At 42.9% G+C, this 22,774-nt stretch overlaps 1 protein-coding gene across 1 annotated transcript in view; it reads left to right on the forward strand.

The window, feature by feature from the left end:
- The window catches only part of BRF1 (BRF1 general transcription factor IIIB subunit), a 181,828-nt gene that overhangs the window by 103,561 nt on the left and 55,493 nt on the right, over nucleotides 1-22,774 (forward strand). Inside the window, exons 8-11 of the mRNA XM_080346259.1 lie at nucleotides 650-776; nucleotides 2,744-2,783; nucleotides 2,868-2,960; nucleotides 3,661-3,939. Of these exons, the coding sequence (XP_080202385.1) occupies nucleotides 650-776; nucleotides 2,744-2,783; nucleotides 2,868-2,960; nucleotides 3,661-3,939 (539 nt within the window). The remainder of the gene's footprint in view (nucleotides 1-649; nucleotides 777-2,743; nucleotides 2,784-2,867; nucleotides 2,961-3,660; nucleotides 3,940-22,774) is intronic.

The raw sequence follows: 22,774 nt of genomic DNA on the forward strand, positions 1-22,774 counted from the left end.
ATCTAGTCCTACCTCTCACATAGGTCGGAGCTTTTAAAATGTGAACATTACACAGATACAAGGTATATTATTGTGAAATTACACGCATTCATCTATTCCATCTGTGCAGTGAGCGGACAAGCTCTTTATTTTACTACTGCTTCTGTGCGTCCTGAGGAGATTACTTCTTGTCCTTCTTCCAGTCTCATGAAGATACGTTACTTTAACATTTGCTTTGCATAAATTAATCATGCTGACTATCAGGAATATTTTTTATCGTACTCTTAAACATTGTAGTTTGGGAATCTGTTTTATTGCTGTTGTTGATAACAAAAGCAATGAGACAGGAGGAATGGGCTGCGTTTCTCGTCTCAGTTTTCTCAGTCTATATTTAATTGACCTTAGTGGCTGTGGTGTTTCTGTTGAGACTTTGTTCATCGAAGAAAGCGTGTGTTACATACTCTAATAAACCAAAAGCTAATTTGCGATATGAAAATATACTTTCTTCACAGCAGATGAAACAATTAGTATCAGTTCTAATGTATTCTGCATCGGAGCCAAATTTTCTAAGGGTGGTGTGTTTATTCTGTAACATAGCAGTTTGATAAGTTTTGTTACTTTTAAAGAAGTTCTTACAGTTGTTATGGTAATGTGCTGTATGCTTTGGTAGGTTGACAGAGTTTGAAGACACACCGACAAGTCAGCTAACCATAGATGAGTTTATGAAGATTGACTTGGAAGAAGAATGTGACCCTCCTTCATTTACAGCTGGTCAAAGAAAACTGAAGATACAGCAGGTGAATTCTGAATCAAATGTTCTCTGTATTTCACTCCTCCCTCTGGATATTCCTTTTTTAATTGGTTAATAGTTAGTACTAAATCCAAACTGACCAGCCTTTGATAAGGTTTAGTTACATTTCTTTTGAGGTTCCTAAGAAAAGGGTGATTAGTGCTTATGATACCCGTTAACTAAAGGATATTTTCTTATTTTACTGTCAAAGGGATAGCTTCCCAATTAAACAAAAATATATAGAAGTTTTTCTCCTATAGAGTATTTGCTCTCTGCCCTTTCAGATATTTAGCTTCTAATGTAGCTTTAAACATCCCCTGATGAGGGATGGAAGGATGTCAACTGGCTTAGCCACCCGCTGTGGGACGTACAGACTCGCTGCTCCCATTAGCACAGATCAGGACAACTGGGTGGCCAAGCACAGAATCACAGAATGTCAGGGATTGGAAGGGACCTCAAAAGCTCATCCAGTCCAATCCCCCTGCTGGAGCAGGAACACCCAGATGAGGTTACATAGGAAGGTGTCCAGGTGGGTTTGAATGTCTCCAGAGTAGGAGACTCCACAACCTCCCTAGGCAGCCTGTTCCAGTGTCTGTTACCCTCAGTGAGAAGTTTCTTCTCAAATTTAAGTGGAACCTATTGTGTTCCAATTTGAACCCATTACCCGTTGTCCTACCATTGGCTGTCACTGAGAAGAGCCTGGCTCCATCCTCCTGACACTCACCCTTTATATGTTGATAAACATTAATGAGGTCACCCCTCAGTCTCATCTTCTCCAAGCTGAAGAGCCCCAGCTCCCTCAGCTTTTCCTCAGACGGGAGATGCTCCACTCCCTTCATCATCTTAGTTGCCCTGTGCTGGACTCTCTCCAGCAGTTCCCTGTCTTGCAAATAAGCACCAGCTGAGCTTCTGTGTTTGCAGGCAACTGGTGTTTGGTGCTCAGCCCACGATGGCTGTATCATCAGTGGGGGCTCAGCACACTCCGCCTGGGTGCCCCCCCATTTACAGGCTGCTGCAGTTACACTCAGCACTGTTATCTCCTTTACGCTTGCTTTCCTGCTCTGTGTGCCTTTCCCTTCTTGCACCCTGACCTTTTACCAAAACATCAAATCTTTTTTGTCCTTACAAAACAAGAGGCTCTCATGTGGCAAGTTAAGCTGAGCTTGTGGCATGGAGGTCTTGAGTAGCTGTCCTAAAGTCTGTACTTCTCTTTTCTATACTGTATGTGCTCTTCCAGCCTGGTCAGCAAGGATCAGGGGTGCAAAGGTGTTTTTAAGGTGATAGCTGTGGTCAGGGGAAGTGCCATGACATGTAACTTTTTAAAAAACACATATGAAAACAATAACCCAATTACTTTAATGAGGCTGCTGGGGTTTTTTTTGAGTGGTGCAACACCTGCTTCCACAGAGATGAGTTCTCATGTGGCTTAATTTCTTGACAAACCATGAGCGAAAGCTGGCACCAGAGGAGAAGATTTGACTTTGTCGTAGCCAGTTCTGACATTATTAGTTTTTTGGGGCTTTTATTTTTTTACTGTTCTAAATATGCTGTCATTTAAAGGTCTATAGGCGTGTTTGTGATGTTCTCAAGAGCCTGCTGGGTGTTTAAGTCAGTCCTTCTCTTTGCCATCGCTCTGTCTGGCCCGGGCACTGCGATCTCAGCGCTGTCCTTGCACTTTCTCCCATCTACAGTCACCGAGTCTGACTGCTGAAGGATGAGGCCTTTTATTTACAGCTTGTCAGAGTGAAGGGTCCTTTTGAAGTACAGAGATGGGTGAGATAACATTTGAAATCAGTCAGTATTTTGGAACTTGTCTGTCTTACTTGTCTGGCACTGCAGAGTAGTTTGAGTTGGGATTCAAAACCTGTTTATTGCTTTTAAAATACTCTATGATTCTGTGTCTCTCTCACAAACAGTACAAAGTTGGGTGTTTTTTTAGTAATCTCATGTTTATTTTGTTTCTTTTCATTTCAGCTTGAGAAGGCGCTATCAAAAAAGCTGGAGGATTTTGAAGGTATAAGTTTAGTGTGTCGTATCACTCATTTGTTCAAGATTACATCAATGATTGCTGAGTTTTATTTTTATTTCAACACTACAGGTGAAATATCGAGCTATCAAGATGAAATAGAGATTGAATTAGAAAACAGTAGACCAAAAGCAAAAGGTGTATTTGCAAATTTCACTAAAGATGGTAAGTGTGTAAAGTCTCGTGTCTACTGACATAATAATGGGTTCAGATCTTGCAGGCAGTCTTAAGTGTGTGAACTTTATTGTGATAAATGTGATGATATATATGTTTTTGTAGCATAAGATATATATTGCGTTGGGGTTCTCCTTGCCAATTAGTTGGTTCAGGTATCAATCTTCAAAACAACTACACTGTTCATTACAATGACAGTTCATTAATGACTTCAGTTATTTTTCATTCCTGGTTCAGTATAAGCTCGGCACTGGCACCTGAGAATGTTCCTTCTCATCACTGAAAATGCAGTGGACAGATATGTAGACGCTTTTGTCAACTAATCTCCCAGTTGACTAATTGATAAGGAAGGGCTTTGTATAGGTTGAACTGGCTATTTTTGATTTATAATTATACCAGTAAGTAACTGACTTGTCTTGCAAAGCCCTTTTGCCTGCCGTAATTTGATAACACAATACTTTTGTTTTAAATGGGGACTGTATTCACAAAAATACATTTTAATAGCCAAGGTAATGAATCTGAAGAGCAGCTGCAGACTCCATGTATTCATACATTGTGCTAAAATATTATGTATTTTTTTCTACAGATTTTCTCTAAAGATTTTTATTCTTTAAGTGAATGCCTCTCTATTTATTTCATTTCTGCAACAGATGGTATGCAATGATCTGTTGGGGTTTCCTTTCCTTTACAGATTCTATAGAAGATAATACCTCTAGCGTACTTGGAGAGGAGGAGGCAGAGGATGAAGAACTGGAAGCAGCTGCTAATCACTTAAACAAGGACTTTTGTAATGAACTTCATGAGAAGGATGGAGTTAAAAGAAATGAAGACGGGGGATGCAAAAATGGAAATCAAGCTTTTGTAAGACCTCCTGCCCTGGAATCCTTGCTTGGCCCGCTCCCTACCGCAGCTAGTCTTGGCATAACAGAGTCCATAAAGGAATGTATCTCCACTAAGGACCAGGAGCCTGGTGAGTAGATCGGTTCAGCTCAGAATGGAAACTGGACACATGCAGCCAATTGTGGGTTTATTGTGTCATTTCCATGTATCTTGATGGTTCTTGTGGTAGCGGTTCCACGAATCAACGTAACGTTGAGGTGCAGGAGCTGTGGGGCTGGATGGGACCAGTGGTCGTGGTCACTGGTGTTGGTTGTTGGCATCTGCTCCTCAGGAGGCTGCAGGAAAATCTGGAGTGCCAAATTATTTTCTGAAGCCTGAGAATGTGTTTCTCTTAGTTGAGTAGATTTGCAGTCATATGAGAGCTGATGGGCATATTTCAAGCCATGCAGTCTCAATTAGGAAACTGGGGGGAGCAGATTCCTGTAAATATGGCAGGGAATTAAAACCCAAGTGTGAGAATTTTAGATCAATGCAGACGTTCTCAGGAGACATGTTACCGCATGATGCAGGCTGTCTCTCTGATTGAGGATCTTTGCAAATAGTTAATAATTTTGTATGAGGAAATTACTGGTTATATGCTTTTTAATCTGATACCAACTTTGGTGTGTGTTTCGGTGGTTTTGCTCCATTTTTCTTAAAACTCCCAGATCTATCTGTAACCTATGGCTCTGTATAGTACAGTGGGAGCAGGACAGATCAGCTAAGGCAGGCAATTTTGCCAGAGCCCTTAAAGCAGATAACACTGCAACCAGCCAGTCATCCAGGCAGGTTTGTTTGCTTTTCCTTATGTGCGCTTGAGCTTTATGGAGATGGCATTTTTAAAAATTCCTTTTGCATCTTAATGACACTGAGAATGGCACCTATCTAAAGGGCATTTTATTCTTTTCTTTGTTGCGGTTGATTTTTCCATCATGAGACACAACTGTCCAAATCTCTTTTGTCAGCTTACCTGGGGGCTGATGTGGCAGAACATTTTGTTATCCAAACTGTTCTGATGCTAATTTCTGTTCAACAGCACCTACTTACCATAAGTTCATACAATGAACTGAATGCGTTCAGTTTCTTATTATGTTAGTGTTCGCATCCCAGAAACATAGCAGGGTGATTGCACATTTGTATTTTGTACAGACGAAAGCATATAGAAACAACTGAGTGGTTTTGGGTTTGTTTTAATTACAATTAAGAAAATGGATGGCTCGTGGCTTGTCTTTCTCCTGGAAATCAGCAGTTCATGTCGACGAGAGGTCAGCAATGGCTAGGAGCTGTTGTTGTCTGGCTAACCGGTGACCTGTAAAAATGAGTTGCCAGCGCTGGACGTTTCTCAGCTGGCGTTGCTATTGACCGTTTTAATAGCCAGGCCGAGGACTGAGGTTAGAGATGAAATGAAGCTGCTGTAGCCAGGTGTGTTCCTCTGAATCGACCTTCAGGCGGGTGGGCAGGAGAAGGCACGGCTGCTCATGCCACGGCTTGTCTGCATTTGCTGTTTGTTTTCTTTCAAAAGTGGAGCATTGTGCCAAATGAACTGAGTTTCAAAACCAAAGAGGTTTCAGTATGTTCATTCTCTTAATGTATCTGAGAAATCACTGCGGGTGTTCGAACAAGTACTTATTTTCTTAATGTTCTGTGAAGCTCATATGCTGAATTAATGTTTTGGTTGTATTTTGATTGCACATCCTGCTCCAAACTTCTTATTTTTTTTTCAGTGGCTGCTAATTTATTTTAATAATTTAAAAGTTTCACGTTAAGTCAGACTAACTTTGTGTCTGTACTGCGGAATAGTCATGCTGGGGTGCAGTTCCCAGTCTCCAAGCCCTTGCCATGTGATGCCAACATACTGTGGGTGCATCACGGTGTGTGTGCGTCAACCCCCTGAGGACCTGGTTTCCTCCAAGTCATCTGGGTTCAGGAGTAGCAGCAGAACCTCCATGTGTTTTGGATGATTGGGAGCTGGCAGACAGACTGGGAGGTACACCTGGCTTGCAGTTGTCATGTTATTGTGTAGAATAAAGAAAACATCTTGTTAAGATGCCTCCCAGTTGGTCACCTGTGCTTCTTAGCTCTGAGCCCCAGTGAAGATGTTTCTGTCACGCCAAGCAATGATGTCTTGAGTTCTGGGAAATCTAGGAAAGATTTGTATCTGGAGGTAGTACTTTCTATCAGGCCACCTGGTATAGTTGTAAAAAATTAGACAATTTCCAGGTTTTCGGGCCCTTCTTTAAGTCTGAAAAGGAAGCAGTAGTTTTTAAATCAAAAATAGGATGAGAGCAGTTGCTGAGAGTTTAATTTGAGATGGCACAAGTATAGATCATCTCAAAACAAAAGTAGTTGGTACATGTGGAGGGAGGAAGAAAAGATCAAAAATCTTCCTCTGTTTATCCTGTGTATTTGAATTTAGTTGAGTGTAATTTATATGATGACTCTCAGCTGGCCGTAGGTTTGCTGTGATATTTCATATTCCAACACCAAAGTCCATTGGAGAGGGGAGAGAGTCATCATAATATTGCATCCTTAAGGTGATGTTTTGGTCCTTTTCCACAGCTGTGTAAGTCATAACCCAGGAGCCTTTCCCTCCCCTCATCCATCTCCAGCCCTGAGTCACCTTCCACTACCTGGACCATCTGGGTCAGGTTGGGCTGGAGACCTTAGCTGGGATGAATTTGTATCTCCCGCTGGGCTCCACGTGTTGTTGGATGGGTGTATCGTGTCTGGTCAGTGCAGTGGTTGGGAATGTCATGTCTGGTGCTACGTGGGGAGGATAATACACGGTGAGACGCTGCGTGCTTGGGCAAGTGGCTGCTAAACAGGAGCTCGGCAAGCAGGTGCAGTGTGTGCAATGTTTGGCCCCCTTAAATGCAGGGTATCTCCTCTCTGTAATGAGCGCTCTTCCTCAAAATAAACCTCTGCTGTAGGTACCTTCTACAAAGTCTTTTCTTTGGCTTGTGCATGTGATAATTCAGTTTATAATTACCTACATCAGCTGCTTTGGGAAATCTTCCACCTTTGTGCTACGATGGCTGCAGCAACAGCAGAAGGTTTCATACAAACTGCTTATGCAGATAAGACTTGGGTGCAGAGCTCAAGTATTAAGAAGAAACTACTGTGTTTTTGCTCTACTTAATATTGGTATTTGAGCAGTGTAAGCTTGTCTATATGAATGTTTTATGGAAAGCATAGTATTTTAGCAAATTTGCATTACAAAGAGAGCATGTAAGGTACCGGGTTAATGAGTCTGAGGCAGTAAAGTGCTTAGAATAAACACTACATTTGACTGGTTTTTTTTTTCTACAAAGTATATTAATTTTCAGGGACACGTCAGCTGAAATCTTTTTGAGTCTTTGCAGAGAACTTCTTTCTTATTCTTCATTATGGAAGTGCTTTATTGCGAGAACTCAAAGTTGGAGATGAGGCGGATCAGTCTGTCCGTGTTTCTGGCTGTGCAGCATCCCAGCATCCCCTCCATGTTCTATGGGTTCTTTCTGGTTCTGCAGTTCCTCCAAACAGGGCACTGTTTCCTTTAGGAGGCTGCCACAGTCAAATGCCATGGACTCTGTTCTCAACAAATACACTCTTTGGTGTAAAATTTCCCATTGCAATTTATTTTTATGTCCCATTTATACCACTTCAAAGAATTTATTGTCTTGCTATTTCTGTCCTTCTGATGTTTGCTGGCTGTCACCCTGTCCTTCCCATGTCACGCTGCTGGCTGTGCACCAGCAGTTCATCTCCTCTTGCCACATAAATCAAAAGCCATAAACTTAATTTTGTCGAGGGCTAAAGGTGAGGAAGGTCTGACAAAAACAGAAACAAAGGTAAAATACAGAGTATAAGTTACCAATTGACTTTATATACCCTCTCCTTCATAACCTAGGTAGCGTTTGAGACCTGATTTAGTTTTTGTTTTGAATTAAAATTCACACGCAGTCATTGAGGGCAGTAGTTTTAAATAATGTATGTGAAGTGGGTGGGAACGTGCTCCTGCACGTCCTCATGAAAGTAAGCGGCTTTTGCAGTGAGAAATCACCATGCATGTACCATCTTGTGCTTGGTTAGGCACCTGGCTAACCACATTCGCTGCTAATTTCACAAAGAATACATGAGAAAGATTTTGTACTTGTTCATAATTAATAGTTTGTTCATTTATTGCTCCTTGTATTTATGCCTCCATTAGTGCTGCAGGCATAATCTGACACGGGCTGAGGTCGAAAGATGTTGCCATTGATTTCTGTGGGTGTTAAAGACCCCATGCAGACAGCGTTCATTGATCGAATAGTTGTCCCTGTGTACCAGCACGTTCCAACTTCTTACTCAAAGGAGAACATGAAAAGTGGCTAAAGAGGAAGTTATATGAGACAAGGATGGGCTCATCCTCCAGGAATTGAATGAATTTATAGCATTCCTATCCTTTAACGAAATGCTAAGATCTAATGCTAATTGTGTTACATATGCAAAGTACACTTGGTCATCAGCACAAACTCTTGCTCTTGTCCTCTGGATTTCATCCCCCCCAGCTGCCAGCTCCCACTTTTTACTTTGTTTTGGTCCTGGTGCTTCCTGGATCCCTCCATGAGCAGACTCAGCTCTCTCACCCAGTGAGGAAAATACATGTGTGCATGAGGAGACTGAGGGGTGACCTCATTAATGTTCATAAATATATAAAGGGTGAGTGTCATGAGGATGGAGCCAGGCTCTTCTCGGTGACAGCCAATGATAAGGGGCAATGGGTGCAAACTGGAACACAGGAGGTTTCATTTAAATTTGAGAAGAAACTTCTTCTCAGTAAGGGTAACAGAGCACTGGAACAGGCTGCCCAGGGGGGTTGTGGAGTCTCCTTCTCTGCAAACATTCAAAACCCACCTGGACACCTTCCTGTGTAACCTCATCTAGGTGTTCCTGCTCCGTCGAGGGGATTGGACTGGATGAGCTTTCAAGGTCCCTTCCAATCCCTGACGTCCTGTGATTCTGTGAGCCCCCTTCGGCAGCAGCAGACGACCAGTGCCAGCTGGTGTGGAAGGATGCTTAAGGGCCTGCAGGCTGCAAATGGCTGGAGAATGGTGGTCACGTCTGCCAAGGAGGGTTGCTCGTCCCATCCAGATCCCAGCTCGGATTCCTGCATGGCGGGGACAGGCCCCCTGCTCTTGCCATTGCTGCTCCGTCAGCGGGTGGTGTTGACCCCCTCGCTGTCCTGGTTTCTTCCTCCAGCATCCTCCTTTCTTCCTCAGATTTTGTCTGTGTACATCAGCGCCAACTGTTTGAAAATTTATAAATGTATATGTGCATATAAAAGTATACGAAAGGATATAATCAGTAATTAGGGAGAACATTATGAAGCCCTATTAAATCATAATTACTGCATACACCAGAAATAAAGCTGCTGAGTTTAGTACTAATTGTGTTACATATGCAAAGTACACTTGGTCATCAGCACAAGCATGCGTGTCCCCATCCTGATTGCTCTTCTTCTGGCTCTGACTTCAACGCTGCAGTTGCTTTTCTGGTTTTAAGCCCCACCTGTGGCAATGAGCAGTGTGTGTGACCTGCTCGGTGCCACCTTCCTCGTGCGATGCTTTGGGAGCGCTTTGAGGGTTTGCTCTTTGTCTCTGTGTACCACTCGCTCATTGGAAAATATTTTCCGTGGCAAGACCAGCTCTTTCCCAATTTTGAGATCTAAGCAATAAAAACCTTGGTGCAAGCTCATCTTTCTAATCTAGCCTCTATATGCCCATGTTTGCCAGTCCTGATAGACTGTATCCCTGATTGAGCCTTCATTATGCTGTTAATGAGATGTGAAGAGCTTGCTGCAGCCAGCATGGTAATAGGAGACCACCAGCTGCTTTGACTGCAATTTTTTGATACCTGAAGCCTTGAGTATGAATTACAGATAGCATGATTTTCTTACTTGACTGTGTATGTCACTCACACACAAGTATTGCATGTGCATGTGTTACTCCAGTATCTGTGTACACATTTCTTCATGCATGATCATATAATTTTGTTAAAGGATAGGAATGCTATAAATTCATTCCATATTCATGCTGCGAGTAACTAGGAAGGTTAAGGGATGAAAACTAATCATGTAGTTTGGCTGAAAGATTTCCAAGCAAATCTAGAGAGGAGTTTTGGAGAGAAACCTGCAGTTTGTTAGAGCCATCAGGGAGATAAATCTGAGTGAAAGCGTAAGCTGAAGCATGTGAATACATTTTTAGAACATTTGTGGATGTTTTAGGAATTTTCCAAAGGATTGATTTATGAATACAGACATTCTTTATAGGAAAATGTGTGTCATGTTTGTCAGAAGGCTTGGTCAGGAAGAACTACCCCAGGGTAATGGATGTTGTGGCCAGGAGAAGGGGATGGAGAGTGGGGTTCAGGTTCCTGAGCTGAACAGTCCAAACCCATCTCCTAAACCTTAACTGGCCACATCCCATGTGAATGAATTCTCTGACCAGCCTGGCTGCCCTGTTAGCCTGATTGTTGTTTGGTTTTGGTTTTTTTTGAGGTGTGGGGAGTGTGTTTTTCGCCTTCCTCTCTCCTTCCTTCCTTTCTCCTTCCTTCCTTTCTCCTTCCTTCCTCTCTCCTTCCTTTCTCTCTCCTTCCTCTCTCATAAAATTCTGGTCTGGAATTGGAAATGTTTCATAATCTTTAAAAGCTTTTCCGTGTTTGGATTTTATTTTGCCTGACTCCTGCCTCATCTCAACTGCTGAGTGGGCAGTGGGCAACACGTCCTTTCTGTCTGGAATTCCTCTGATAAAAGCATGATGGAAAAATCAGCTTTATTTTCAATTTGAATAGCATAAAAGCCTTACGTTGGCCTTTGATGAGGCTAACCAGCCATGTAAGGCCTCATCTTCCCTTGCTTGAGGAAAAAAAAAGGCAAAAAAGCGGTTTTCCCTCACCATAAGGGAAAGCCCAGGTCTGCTGTTGTCTGCTCTACCTGGGCTGAGCCTTAAGGAGGTGGAAATGTCCAGGAGCAGAGAGCTGGGCAAGCAGGGAGAAGAGCAGAAGCTCAGCTTGAGCTTTAGAAATGGTCCTTTTCCCATACCTAAGTAAGAGAATTACCAAAACAGTTGTTCCCCAAATGCCAAGGGAGGATTGTGTTTCATGGCTGACTTAGATGCCTTGGCATTTGTAGGTGCCCATCTAAGGTTTTCATTCTGTTGGGGCTTCTTTTCAAGGTTTTCGTCTACCAGCACTGCCTGTCATCTAAAAAGATGCTGGTTCTCAGTGTGGGAGATACTTTCAGGGGCATTTATAATTGCTCCTGTCCTTCCATGCACCGATTCTCAAGGAACCTGTGGAAACATAACCATCTCAGGGATCACTGTCCCGCTCCTAAATCTTGGTTGAAATAGGTTGCAGATTAAAACAAGATGGGGGGTCGTGGTGTTGTGGGGTGACGACACAGATGCCTACAGGCACACAGGAAACCTGGTTGGAATAACTCCCTGCTAGAATGTGAATTTTATTATGTTTCCTTTTTCTGCACCTGTCGGAATGTGAGCCCGTTAATGCTCACAGGTATTTGGTTAGGTGGCCAGTTTGAAGAAGAAACGGACATTCCTACCCCGCCCCTTCTGCCAAAAAGGAAGAAAAGGCTTTCACCAAAAAACCCAACTGAAAGCTGAAATTGTTCCTAAGAGAGCTGCGGAAAGTGAAATGCATGGAGGCTACAGAGAGGACGTTAAATTTGCACAGAAAGCTGCCTGTTCAGGAGGATGTTATTTGAGCAATTCATCACGCTATCTGAAATGTCAGGAGTGGAGGCCTGGGTTCAGTTCAGGGAGGCTTCCTGGTCTCAGTTGTTATTGAGAATAAAGACTTATTAACTGAGGTCAAGGAGCCACAAAACCTGCCCTTGGAAGGAGGAGGTACAGCGCAGAGAGATTTGCAAGGCTTAGCTACTTTGGGTTTAATATGATGAGTAATAAATCCATGTGCAGTGCTGTGGTGGATCCTGACCACTTCACATTTGTCTTGCATCTTCTGAAAAAGCGAAAATAATCCTCCATTTCGTACTTTATTTTCTTGTGGTACAGGTTCAGCTGGTAAAGGCAATACCTGCCAACTGAAAATCCACCCCAGTGAAGCCTTCAAATGGAGTTCTGTTTCTGCGAGGCTTTAATATTTCTGTGTAGCGGTTTGTTGTTTTGCTTTTGTTTGGTAGCTTTGAGTTTAGTTTGAAAAATTAATTCCTATATCCTCTTAAGGATTAACTTCATCACACCCCTACACACTTGAGCTGGTTTTTTTGTTGGTCTGAAATCCACAGGACTGTCATAGCAGTCAAGATAAACATGTGTATGCGTGGGTTGGATCGCGACTTACGTAGATGACCCTTGTAATTAGGGATTTCAGATATGGCCCTACAGACTGCTGATCAACACAGTCAGGAGTTCAGCCTTGTATAATTGTAGTTTGACATTTTTGGTTTGCTAAATGCTTTCGTAACTAAAATGGATGTATTATCCAATAGAGGAATAATATTAGTGTTGACACTGTTGGCAATTAAAAACCATTTTGGAAACTGAATTTGACTACTCCTGATTGCTTTTGAAATAATTTGTTTTTCAATGTTACTTTAGGATTGGTTCATTTATTAGGTCTTTTTTTTTTCCTGTGTGACAATGAGATAATTGCTATTTATTTTTTAACCTGTAAGCTATTATAATCAAATCAGCCAAATATAGACTCTGCTTTGACCTGGAACCAGACTGACCTGTCAACATGAGGCTACTGTACTTTTCAGCTTTTCAATTTTATTTTCATATGGACTCACCCGAATGCATTCAGTAGGGCTGAAAAAATTGCGTTTAGAGTTTTTGGTGTTCGCTAATTACAGTGGTGCGAAGCCATAGAAGACCAGCTTTGGATTGGTTATTAATAACAAAAATAATGAGCTTTTATCTAGGATGGTGTGGGCTGTGTTGGGTCAGGAGTGCCTGGAGTGGTCGGATGAGAAGATGCTGACGGGCTGCATGGGGATGGGAGTTGCAAATTCGGGGGAAAATTGCAAAGACTTGACTCCAGGGATTTCTCACATCCAAGTTTTGCTAAAAGGAAGCAGAAAATACTTTCTTTTACTTTTAAAGTCAGCAGTTTAAGGTAAAGCTGAGCTTTCATATGGAAACGTGTACACTTAAGATTGTTGTTTTCTGTGACGAAAGAACCAGACCTTTACAACGGTGTAGCAGAAATAAGGGAATAAATATGAAATGAGAGAGTAAATAATCACAGAATCACAGAATGTTAGGGATTGGAAGGGACCTCAAAAGATCATCTAGTCCAATTCCCCTGCTGGAGCAGGAACACCCAGATGAGGCTACACGAGAATCAGAGAATCGACTGGGTTGGAAAAGACCTCAGAGATCATCAAGTCCAACCCTTGGTCCAACTCCAGTCCATTTACTAGATCATGGCACTAAGGGCCATGTCCAATCTCAGTTTAAAAACCTCCTGGGACGGTGAGTCCAGCACCTCCCTGGGCAGCCGTTCCAATGCCTGACCACTCTCTCTGTAAAGAATTTCTTTCTAATATCCAGCCTAAATTTCCCCTGGCAGAGTTGAAGCCCATGCCCCCTTGTCCTATTGTTGACTGCCTGGGAGAAGAAACCAATCACCACCTGGCTAGAACTGCCCTTCAGGTAGTTCTAGAGAGTGCTGAGCTCACCTCTAAGCCTCCTCTTCTCCAGACTAAACAACCCCAGCTCCCTCAGCCTCTCCCCACAGGTCTTGTGTTCAAGTCCCTTCACCAGTCTTTTTGCTCTTCTCTGGACCCGCTCCAGCACTTCAATCTCTTTCCTGAACTGAGGGTCCCAGAACTGAACACAGTACTCCAGGTGTGGCCTCACCAATGCAGAGTACAGGGGAAGGATCACTGCCCTTGTCCTGCTGACCATGCTATTTTTGGTACAGGACAGGATACCATTGGCCTTCTTGGCCACCTGGGCACACTATTGGCTCATGTTGAGCTTCCTGTCAATTAGTACCCCCAGGTCCCTTTCTATCTGACTGCTCTCCAGCCACTCTGTGCCGTAGTACCAGGGAAGGAATTCAGAGCAAGAAACAAGGTTCTTGAGATGAGTAGTATCACAGAATCATTTCAGTTGGAAGAGACCCTCAGGATCATCGAGTCCAACCAGTATGAACGCAGCAGACAGAAGTAAACAGCTGTGCAGTGGGTGGAAGGATACAATTTTTCACAAAATTCACTGCTTAAATGTGGTGTTTAGTTACAGTGGGGAAGCCGCCGTGTGCTCACAGATGGGAAGAAAGCAAAACAGTGCTCTGTGACCAAGTCGTTAACACTTACACAGGAACAAGGCAAATGACTGATTTTTGGAAGTTATGCTTAATGGTCCTTACTAATTTCCTGCTAAGGGTAAAAAATGCAGCTCCACATGACCATAGAAGTCACGTATTGAAATGCAGCAGCATCCATATCAACATGAAATTGTGTTGCCGGTGGTCTTATAGTATTCTGGCAGTGGTTTCCGTTAAATAAAACATACTTCAGTGAGAAGCTGCTTTTCTGTAAAGTCTCTCTTTGCACATCGAGCCAGGGTGTTTGGTGGGGGCACTGCTTTCCATGCTGCCCCCATGTCCCATGGCTCAGCAGCTGCTGCAGAACCCACATGGTGCTCCCGTGCTGAGTTCTTCCCCAGGAGCAAAGATAAGATCCCTGTTTTATGCTGCACTGTTTGAATTTGTATCAGGAATGGTGTGGCTAGCAGGACTAGAAAAGTGATTGTGCTGCTGTACTCGGTGCTGGTGAGGCCACACCTTGAATCCTGGGTTGTTTTGGGCTCCTCACTATGGGAAAGACACTGAGGTGCTGCAGAGAGTTCAGAGGAGGGTGATGAAGCTGGTGAGGGGCCTGGAGCACAAGTCTGATGAGGAGCAATTGAGGGAACTGGGGCTGTTCAGCCTGGAGAAAAGGAGGCTGAGGGGAGACCTTATCACTGTCTGCAACTACCTGAAGGGAGGTTGTAGCATGGAGGGGGTTGGTCTCTTCTCCCAAGCAGCAAGTGATAAGACAAGAGGAAATGGCCTCAAGTTGTGCCAGGGGAGGTTTAAATTGGATATAAGGAAAAAATTCTTCACAGAAAGGGTTGTCAGGCACTGGAACAGGCTGCCCAGGGCAGTGGTGGAGTCACCATCCCTGGAGGTGTTTGAAACGTGTTTAGATGAGGTTCTTAGGGACATGATTTAGTGCTAAAGTTAGGTTATGGTTGGACTTGGTATTCCTGAGGGTCTCTTCCAGTTGAAATGATTCTATGATTCTAATTTGACCTCCAGTTTAATGCGGAGCGGGTGTGTGGGATGTGGTGTGGGATGTGATGTGGGTGTTGCTGGTTTAAAAGTGTCTTACTGGCTCATCCCCCTCATCTCTGCTGGAGCTTGTAAACATACAGCTGCCTCACTCACCTGGGTCTGTCAAAAGTGTCATGGGCACGTGCAGATGTTTTTAAGAATAGGGTTATTTTGAGAGATGTGTGTCAGGGCATGATGCCTTGGCCAGGACAGCAGCAGGTGGGATGGAGCTGGTACCTGCTGCAGAGGAACGGAGCACGGAGCTGAAACCAGCTCCCCTAGTTTAACTTTGGACCATGTCTTTACAGCGGCAAAGAACGTGTGTTTTGGAGACTGAGAGTGGCATTTGGTGCTGGAGAGATTTTACAATCCGTCAGTGAATGGGAACGGGCAGTTTCAGATGTGCTGTTGCCCAAGAGCATTTTATATGTGGGGTCTTTGTACAGGGAGTAAGGTTGATGCTTGAAGTTTAGCTCCAGAAATGCAACACTTCAGAAATCTGGGAGCAATGAAGAAGTTTGGTTTAACAAGGTGGGGAGGGAATTCAAAAATGGTATGCTGAATTCCTGAAAAAAGCCTTCTTTTAAATTTAAAGTTCATTGCTTTATCTTGACTTTTAGAAAGCTCACTTGAAACTTTCTTGCCTTTGAAAGCGTGATAAAAACTCTCAAAGTACTTTGACTGAAACAGAAAATTTAATAGTCAGGCATTTTGAACGTGGAACGATGTTTGTGGGTGAGTAATTTAAACAGGTACTAATATGAAACGGTGTTGTACTTGAAAGGCCACAATCAGTGTACACACACGAACAGGGTAGAATATCACTGGGAGCAATAAAATGTAGGAATTCTTCATACTGCTTTCATTGCAAACATTTTTTATGATACGGTCTCTGAAGCGATTGAAATGCAGAGAGCTGGCACATCACTAGATTGATAATTCCTCCTGCTACTTAACAACTTATTCTTGGTACAGATGTCCCCAATTCTTTCTTTCTATCATATTACAGTTTCCTGTCTGCTTCAATTTCATGCCTATATCAAACAATTTCTGAAATTGTCCATTTTTTTTTTCTCTTTAAAAGTTTCTATCAGATGAAATCTAACCGCTGGTTTTTATCCTAAGGTTTACACTTAAACTTTTAACAAGCTTGTTTTTGAGAACAGTCTTCCTTGAGAGAGCACTTGGCTGATCCATCAATAATTATGTAGTAATAAAGAGACTGTGGAAAAATGGTACCTATGTGCCGAACAGATTGGTTTGCAGAGCCACTGACAAAGATGAATGTTTATTACATTTTACTACTTTTGGTTCTGCAGATGCAATACAGCTATTTTCTTTTTGGCATCATGAAAAGTAATTTCCACTTATGGAATGCTTATGATAATAAGGATGTATAACTAGGGAGAACCCAGACTGACTTTCAAATACGACCATGAGTTTGCTATGCTGGTAATTTAGAAAAAAAAATCAAAGAATATTTTTTATTTTATTTCTTTGCTTAACAAATTTTTTAAACAATCACTGGGACAGAACAGACAGGGAACCCTGCTGTGTCATGTAGTTACTCTTCTGAATTAATTGCTACTATATTAATTGTTGATTACCCCAAATTTGGCAAGCTTCCTCATTCTCTTTGCTGCATCCGAAGATTTCTACCTTTAATTTTACTGCAATATTGAGAAAAATGTATTTTCTAAAAATAACATGAAAGCCTGAAATTGTTGATCTTGTGTCCTTTATTTTTTTTAAATGCCAGTATAATTAAGGCTATGATTTAGATCACTTTGTATTGCTCAAATCTATCCTTTTCTTTTGGGCAAAATATGGAATAACGTAGCCTGTAAGTTTTTATGGCCAGGAGATACACAGTCAGTTCGGTCAGTCAAGCTGACTGACTGCGGTGTCACCGCAGAGATGAAATCGCCTCTCAGTAGCAGTTGAGAAACACCTTGAGAATTAAACTTTTGTGGATGCAGATGCTTGGATTTCTTCCTCGGCACAGCCTGCTGGTTCTTCTTCGCTGGCTGTCTCTGTGGTGATGCCAGTGGGCACGAGTGCCTCAACACGGCTGCTCTGACTGCCTGGCCGCGGTGTCCCCACTATAAGGTGCTTCCATCTACTTGCAAACCTCTTCCGAGTGAAGGCCAAAATCACAGGTTCTCTGCTGTCGCTGCCTGATATAGTGACTTGACCTTATCTTGAGTTTGTTATGCCTGGTTTAGAGTGAAGGGTGCAGTTGGTCCTGCTCCCAGAAGGCCCTCAGTCCTTGCAGTGGTGGCAGGGTTGAGCTCCACATGCCTGGTTCTTCTCTGAAGAGCTATTCCTGGGGGTGGTGGAAGCGTTGAGGTCCATGTGCCTGGTTCATCTCAGCAGGAGCTGATTCCACAGACCAGTTTGCTTCCACAGCCCTGAAGTCCTTGTGGTGACTTGTAGCTACGTCAGCAAACACACTCAACCCAGGTCATTCATTTCAGTTGGCAGTCACTGATGATAATGTTCCTTTGCTTGGCTTTAATTTAGCACTTTAAGATTTTTATGTTGATTTTGATGGCATGAAGGGAATTGCATGGGAGTGTTTTGTCTGGATTTTAGTATTCTCAGCTTTATCTTGCTTGTAAGATTCAAAATCTTGCACTTTCAGGAGATGGAGCTTTTGCCTGTGCACCTTGCTGTCGCTTCCCTCATCCATCCCGTCTGTCAGCCCATTATCCCGGGCTTATTTCACTGCACAGTTAATGATGCTGAAGTCTGCTGTGGAAAGAGTTTACCTAGTTAAAACTAACATAAGGAACAATCGATCCTAGTCTTACCTAAAGAAGTAAAAGAAATACAAGATGAAAAAACCATCTATTCCATAGAAGAGGATAGTGGATCTGGATTTGAAATGGTGACCTGGCGATTTGGGTTTCATTTTTTAATGAAATAGTAGAAAGTTATCCAAAGCTTATTTTCAGAAGATTACTTTGTTTTAGTTAATTCAAAATAAACTTTGCTCATTTCAAAGAAATCAATATTGCATTTAATGCTGAATGTGTTTAAATGAGTCTGGACATAAAATGCGCATCACTTTCTCCAAATGGGCTGTGGACACGTAGTTGTGTTTCTGAGAATTGGTTCCATAATACAATATGTTATAGTGAACTTAGATTAAGCCTCATGGGAAAGCATCGTTATTCAGTTAATTAAAGAAGAACAGCTTTGATACTGTGCCATATGCTGTAAAATAAAATGAGTGCATGGCAGAAGAACCATGAATCCTTTTAGTGTATGTGAGACTGAGCCATGATTTGTGACTTTCTTCTTGCCTCTGCAATACCATGTGAAGAAGAGGCCTAATATATTGAAATGCAGAATTAATTACATGTGGTGGGATGTGGGACCTTATCTTTTCCAGTGCTCTCTTTTCAATGTGTTACCAGTCTACCTGGTTTTTGAGACTTACTAAAATCTTTCCAAACTCATCACTTTTCTCTGCATCTAATCAGCATTTAAACAGGGTCTTTGGGGTGTCTGTACCCTGGAGAATGGCAGATTGGTGAGAAACTGTAAAATCAGCAATATGTAACCTAGTGAAAATGACGTCTTAAACAGAGTTCTGTTTCTATATAAGTTTTATATACAAAGTCAGATGTTGAGATTAATCAGAATGACAGGTTGTACAAGCATATGGCTGGCCTTTCTGATAGCCATTAGCTTGAAAGGCCGGCTTTGAAACCGGCTCCATTCTTTATAGGTGAATCATGCTGCTGGGCTTTGTCGGGAAAAGGTTATTTCTCCAGCTCCACTGAAACCCCCTGTGCACCGAAGTGCCTTTTTCCACCATTCCTGGAGAATAAGACAAATTATTCTCCGGGAACTTCTCCACAACTTTCTTCTTTTGGAAAGTTGTGGTGTCGGAGGGCATTCCAGCACTGTAATGATGGATCTCAAGCATATGGAGTACACATGCTAATTACACTGTGCTGATGGTTCAGCCTCTCCAAATGCCAAGGCATCGGGACCTCAGAGCTACTGCAGGCAAAATGTTAAAATTCTTCACCACTGTCTACTGCGCATCTGGGAGAATGTTTGCTGCAGTCCCCAAAACATCTGGGGAGAGGAGGAGGAACAAATGCACGTCCTCTGGAGGAATTTGCTGCACTATGTGTGCTGTCTGCAGCAGGACCGTGCTGCAGTTTGGCTGCATGACCAAGTGAGCTTTCCATGCTCCATGCATACCCAGAGCCACTCATGCAATGTGGAGGTCCTTATATGCTTCATAGACTGGCCCAAATGGATGCAAAAATGCCTTGGTCCTTGGGGCAGGGCTCCTGTGCAAGCTTCGGGTTCAGAGCAAGACAGAGAAGTACTGTACCACCCACCTACTTCTCAGCCTTAGGCATGACCAGAGACAAAAAGATAAGAGCTTCATCTAACATGAAATGGCACAACCTCCATGATTTTTATTTTAAAGCATGTTCTGTGCTGTCTGCAGCCATCTGCTGCATAATGAACTGATGCTCTTAACAGAGTGGTTGGGGTAGGAAGGGACCTCTGGGGATCATCTAGTCCAACCCCCCTGCTAAAACAGGTTCACCAGAGCAGATCACACAGGAATGTGTCTAGGTGGGTTTGAATGTCTCCAGAGAAGGAGACTCCACAACCTCTCTGGGCAGCCTGTTCCAGGGCTCTGGCACCCTCAAAATAAAGAAGTTTCTCCTTATATTCAAATGGAACCTCCTGTGCTTCATTTTGTGCCTCTTAGCCCCATTAACACAGATCTTAATTTCCGCAGCTGCCACCTTTTAAGAATTCAAAACCATCTCTCCTATTTGCAGGTTTGTAAATCCCAACTGGTGGTCCTGGTCACTGAAGCAGAGTCGGGATCTTATGTGTGGTCTCTCTCTGCTCCGTGTCCCCAGGAGTCCTGGTGGCCCAAACCACTGCCTCGTAGCTGCTCTGAGCCCTGTCCCCATCCACCGCAGAGCCTTTCTCCTTTGGGCCAGGTTCCCACCTAACTGCTTCTTTTACAAAGCTTTTGCTTTTTCTGCAGGGGAGTTTCTGTTCTTGTTATTCTACAGTAGTAATAATAAATAATATGAATAATAAACAACCTTTACCTTCTCTTTCCTCTCCCCTTCTCTGTAGTTCCCTGCTTGCTATTTCTCATTAGCAATGAAGGAAGAAGCTGGGTACCAAAATGAGAAATTTCTTACCTGATAATTTTCTTTCAGTTAACAGCTTCTCACCATTCAGCCTGACTGGATAGTGCAGTAAATAGCCAGGATACAAATTGATTTTTTTCTCTAAATAAAGACTCAGGTATATAATTTTGCACACTATATTGTGGTGTTGTCTTAATACTAATAATTACCTGCTGAAGTATTTCTATCGTCTGGGTGGCTTCTGGTGGCTGGCACTGAACTTCTCACCAGATCTACCATAGATCTAAACCTCAAAGGACAGGGTAGAAATTAGCCCACCTTTGCTAATGGAAGGTAAGAGTGATTAGAAGAAAATTATAAGTGGAAAGTTCAACTCCGGTCTTCTATCTCTCTCATCTGGGCTATTTTTAACCTGGAGCACTTCTTTGGTCCAGACCACAGTGCTGGGAGCAAGAAGAAGGCTGCGTCTTCAATGGGAGAGCTGACACAGGCCAGGTTGGCGTAGATGTGAGTACATGGCCTTTGGATGCCCAGCACTGGCCCGTGTTCCTGTCCTGGGGAGCTGTGAGGTGGGAGTGTGAGGGTAAGTTTGGACTCTCTGACCTGCAAGAGATGTGTTGAGGTCAGGCTGGGTGCTGGTTTGCACCTCCTTGTGACAGTTCAACCTTTTCTACTTCTACTAAAAGAAAAATCACTCTGATTTTTGGGCGATCATCTGAGCCAACTGTGACTTTTCTGTGATGCCGTAGGAAGATGTTAGCTTTGCTCTGGAGTACAAGTCACTCAAATTAGCCTGTAAAATATTGTGAGTGTTCTCACATTTTTCCCGTGTCTTTGTAGCTTGAAAACTGTGTGTATATATGGCTGTATACATTTAAAATTTCTCCCTGCTGGAACAGAAATTGATTGATGATTAAAAAAAAATCTAGTCAAAAATAATCCAAGCAAAATTCCCGGATTTGTTTTCAAGTTCTCTGTAATGCAGAGCTCCCCATCTTGTTTTATTTGGTATGGAGAGGGCAGCACGTTAGAGGAGTAGATTTATTTCTCCATAAAACATATGTCCTTCTGCTGAGGGGGCCGAGTGCTGGCCAGGAAAGGATTCTGGGCTTGCAGGTGGGGACAGCTGAGCATTTAGCACCCACAGCAAGACCTGGCCGCTTCACCGGCGAGCTGCAGTTGCCGAAACGATGCTTCAGCACTTAACCATTAAACCAGCTGTTCCCTTTACGGCCGGCTCGAGTGTAAAGCGCCCTTGCTGATCTTTACCCAGTGGTCTGGCAGCACAGATAAGTGGAGCTGGAGGCTGATCTGTCGGCTCTCCGGGGCGTTGTACGGCCCTTGCCCTCCACAAGAGATACGGCGACGCTTTGCACTCGTGGGGTTTGGAGAAGGGAACTGATTAAGATGCCGGTCAGTTCTTCTCCCCGGCCGCTCCCTTTATATAAACTGTTACTGTTGGATACCCCTGCAGAGATTAAAAAAAAAATAAATGATAAATGCAGAAAATACAGGCCAGAAGGCACCAAATAGAAGGAAGGGTGGGGGAAGGGAAAGGAGAGAAAAGATGCCAAGAACAGCATAAAAGGCAAAAAGGAAAATACAGGGGGGAATTGGTGATCGGATGGAAAACAGCAATAAGTAGGGGAAATCTGTCTTTATAGTCTCTCTTTATAGCTACTCAGGCAGGAGAGAGCAAATGTGTGGAGAAACGCTGAGATGCGACTATTGTACGTTCAGCAGGAATGCTGTGATCAACCTTGGCGTCGTTAGACACAGAAATCACGAGTTGGAGAAGACTTGTGTCTTTGCATGGGTGCTTGTACCATTTCTGGGCTTTGGGGCTGAAAAATATCATTTGTGGTAGCTAATTTTTGTGTTTCCAGGTGAATTATTTGTCAAGTTGATCATTGATGGTTATTGGTTTCATCAGCAAAAAATAGCTTTTGCCATAATGTTGAGAAGAGCTGTCCTCTGAGAACTTGGTCATGGCAACAGGGTTGGGAGCTTGAAAAAGAACAACGAGTTGCATCAAGTAGGTTCATAAAGGATGGTCTTTTTCACTATTTTTTAAAGGTGTTCTGGGCGACACAAATGTTATTCCAGCAGAGGAACATCTGCTTCTAGTTTTGAGGACAGTGTCAAGATGTTCTTCGGTTCAAAAGCCTAGCTTTCTGCTGTATTTATTTTGGGAGGTTGAAAGAATTTTTTCTTAAGGGCTTTTTATATTGCTATGTAGTTCAATAAGCACAAGCTTAGCTTTTCACAGAAAAATCTTCAGAATCAGAATGGCATTGCTTATTACTGGACTATTTTTGTACTACCTGCTTTAAAAAACATATATTGCAGGGGGATTTCTGGAAGCAATGGAGTGATTAACTGTTTTTCTGATGAATTAATGTTTAAGATAACAACTTCCCATGCCTGTTAGACTAGTGGCATAGCCTTTAA

The sequence above is a fragment of the Nesoenas mayeri genome (assembly GCF_963082525.1).
Source record: "Nesoenas mayeri genome assembly, chromosome: 5".
NCBI classification, from domain to species: domain Eukaryota; kingdom Metazoa; phylum Chordata; class Aves; order Columbiformes; family Columbidae; genus Nesoenas; species Nesoenas mayeri.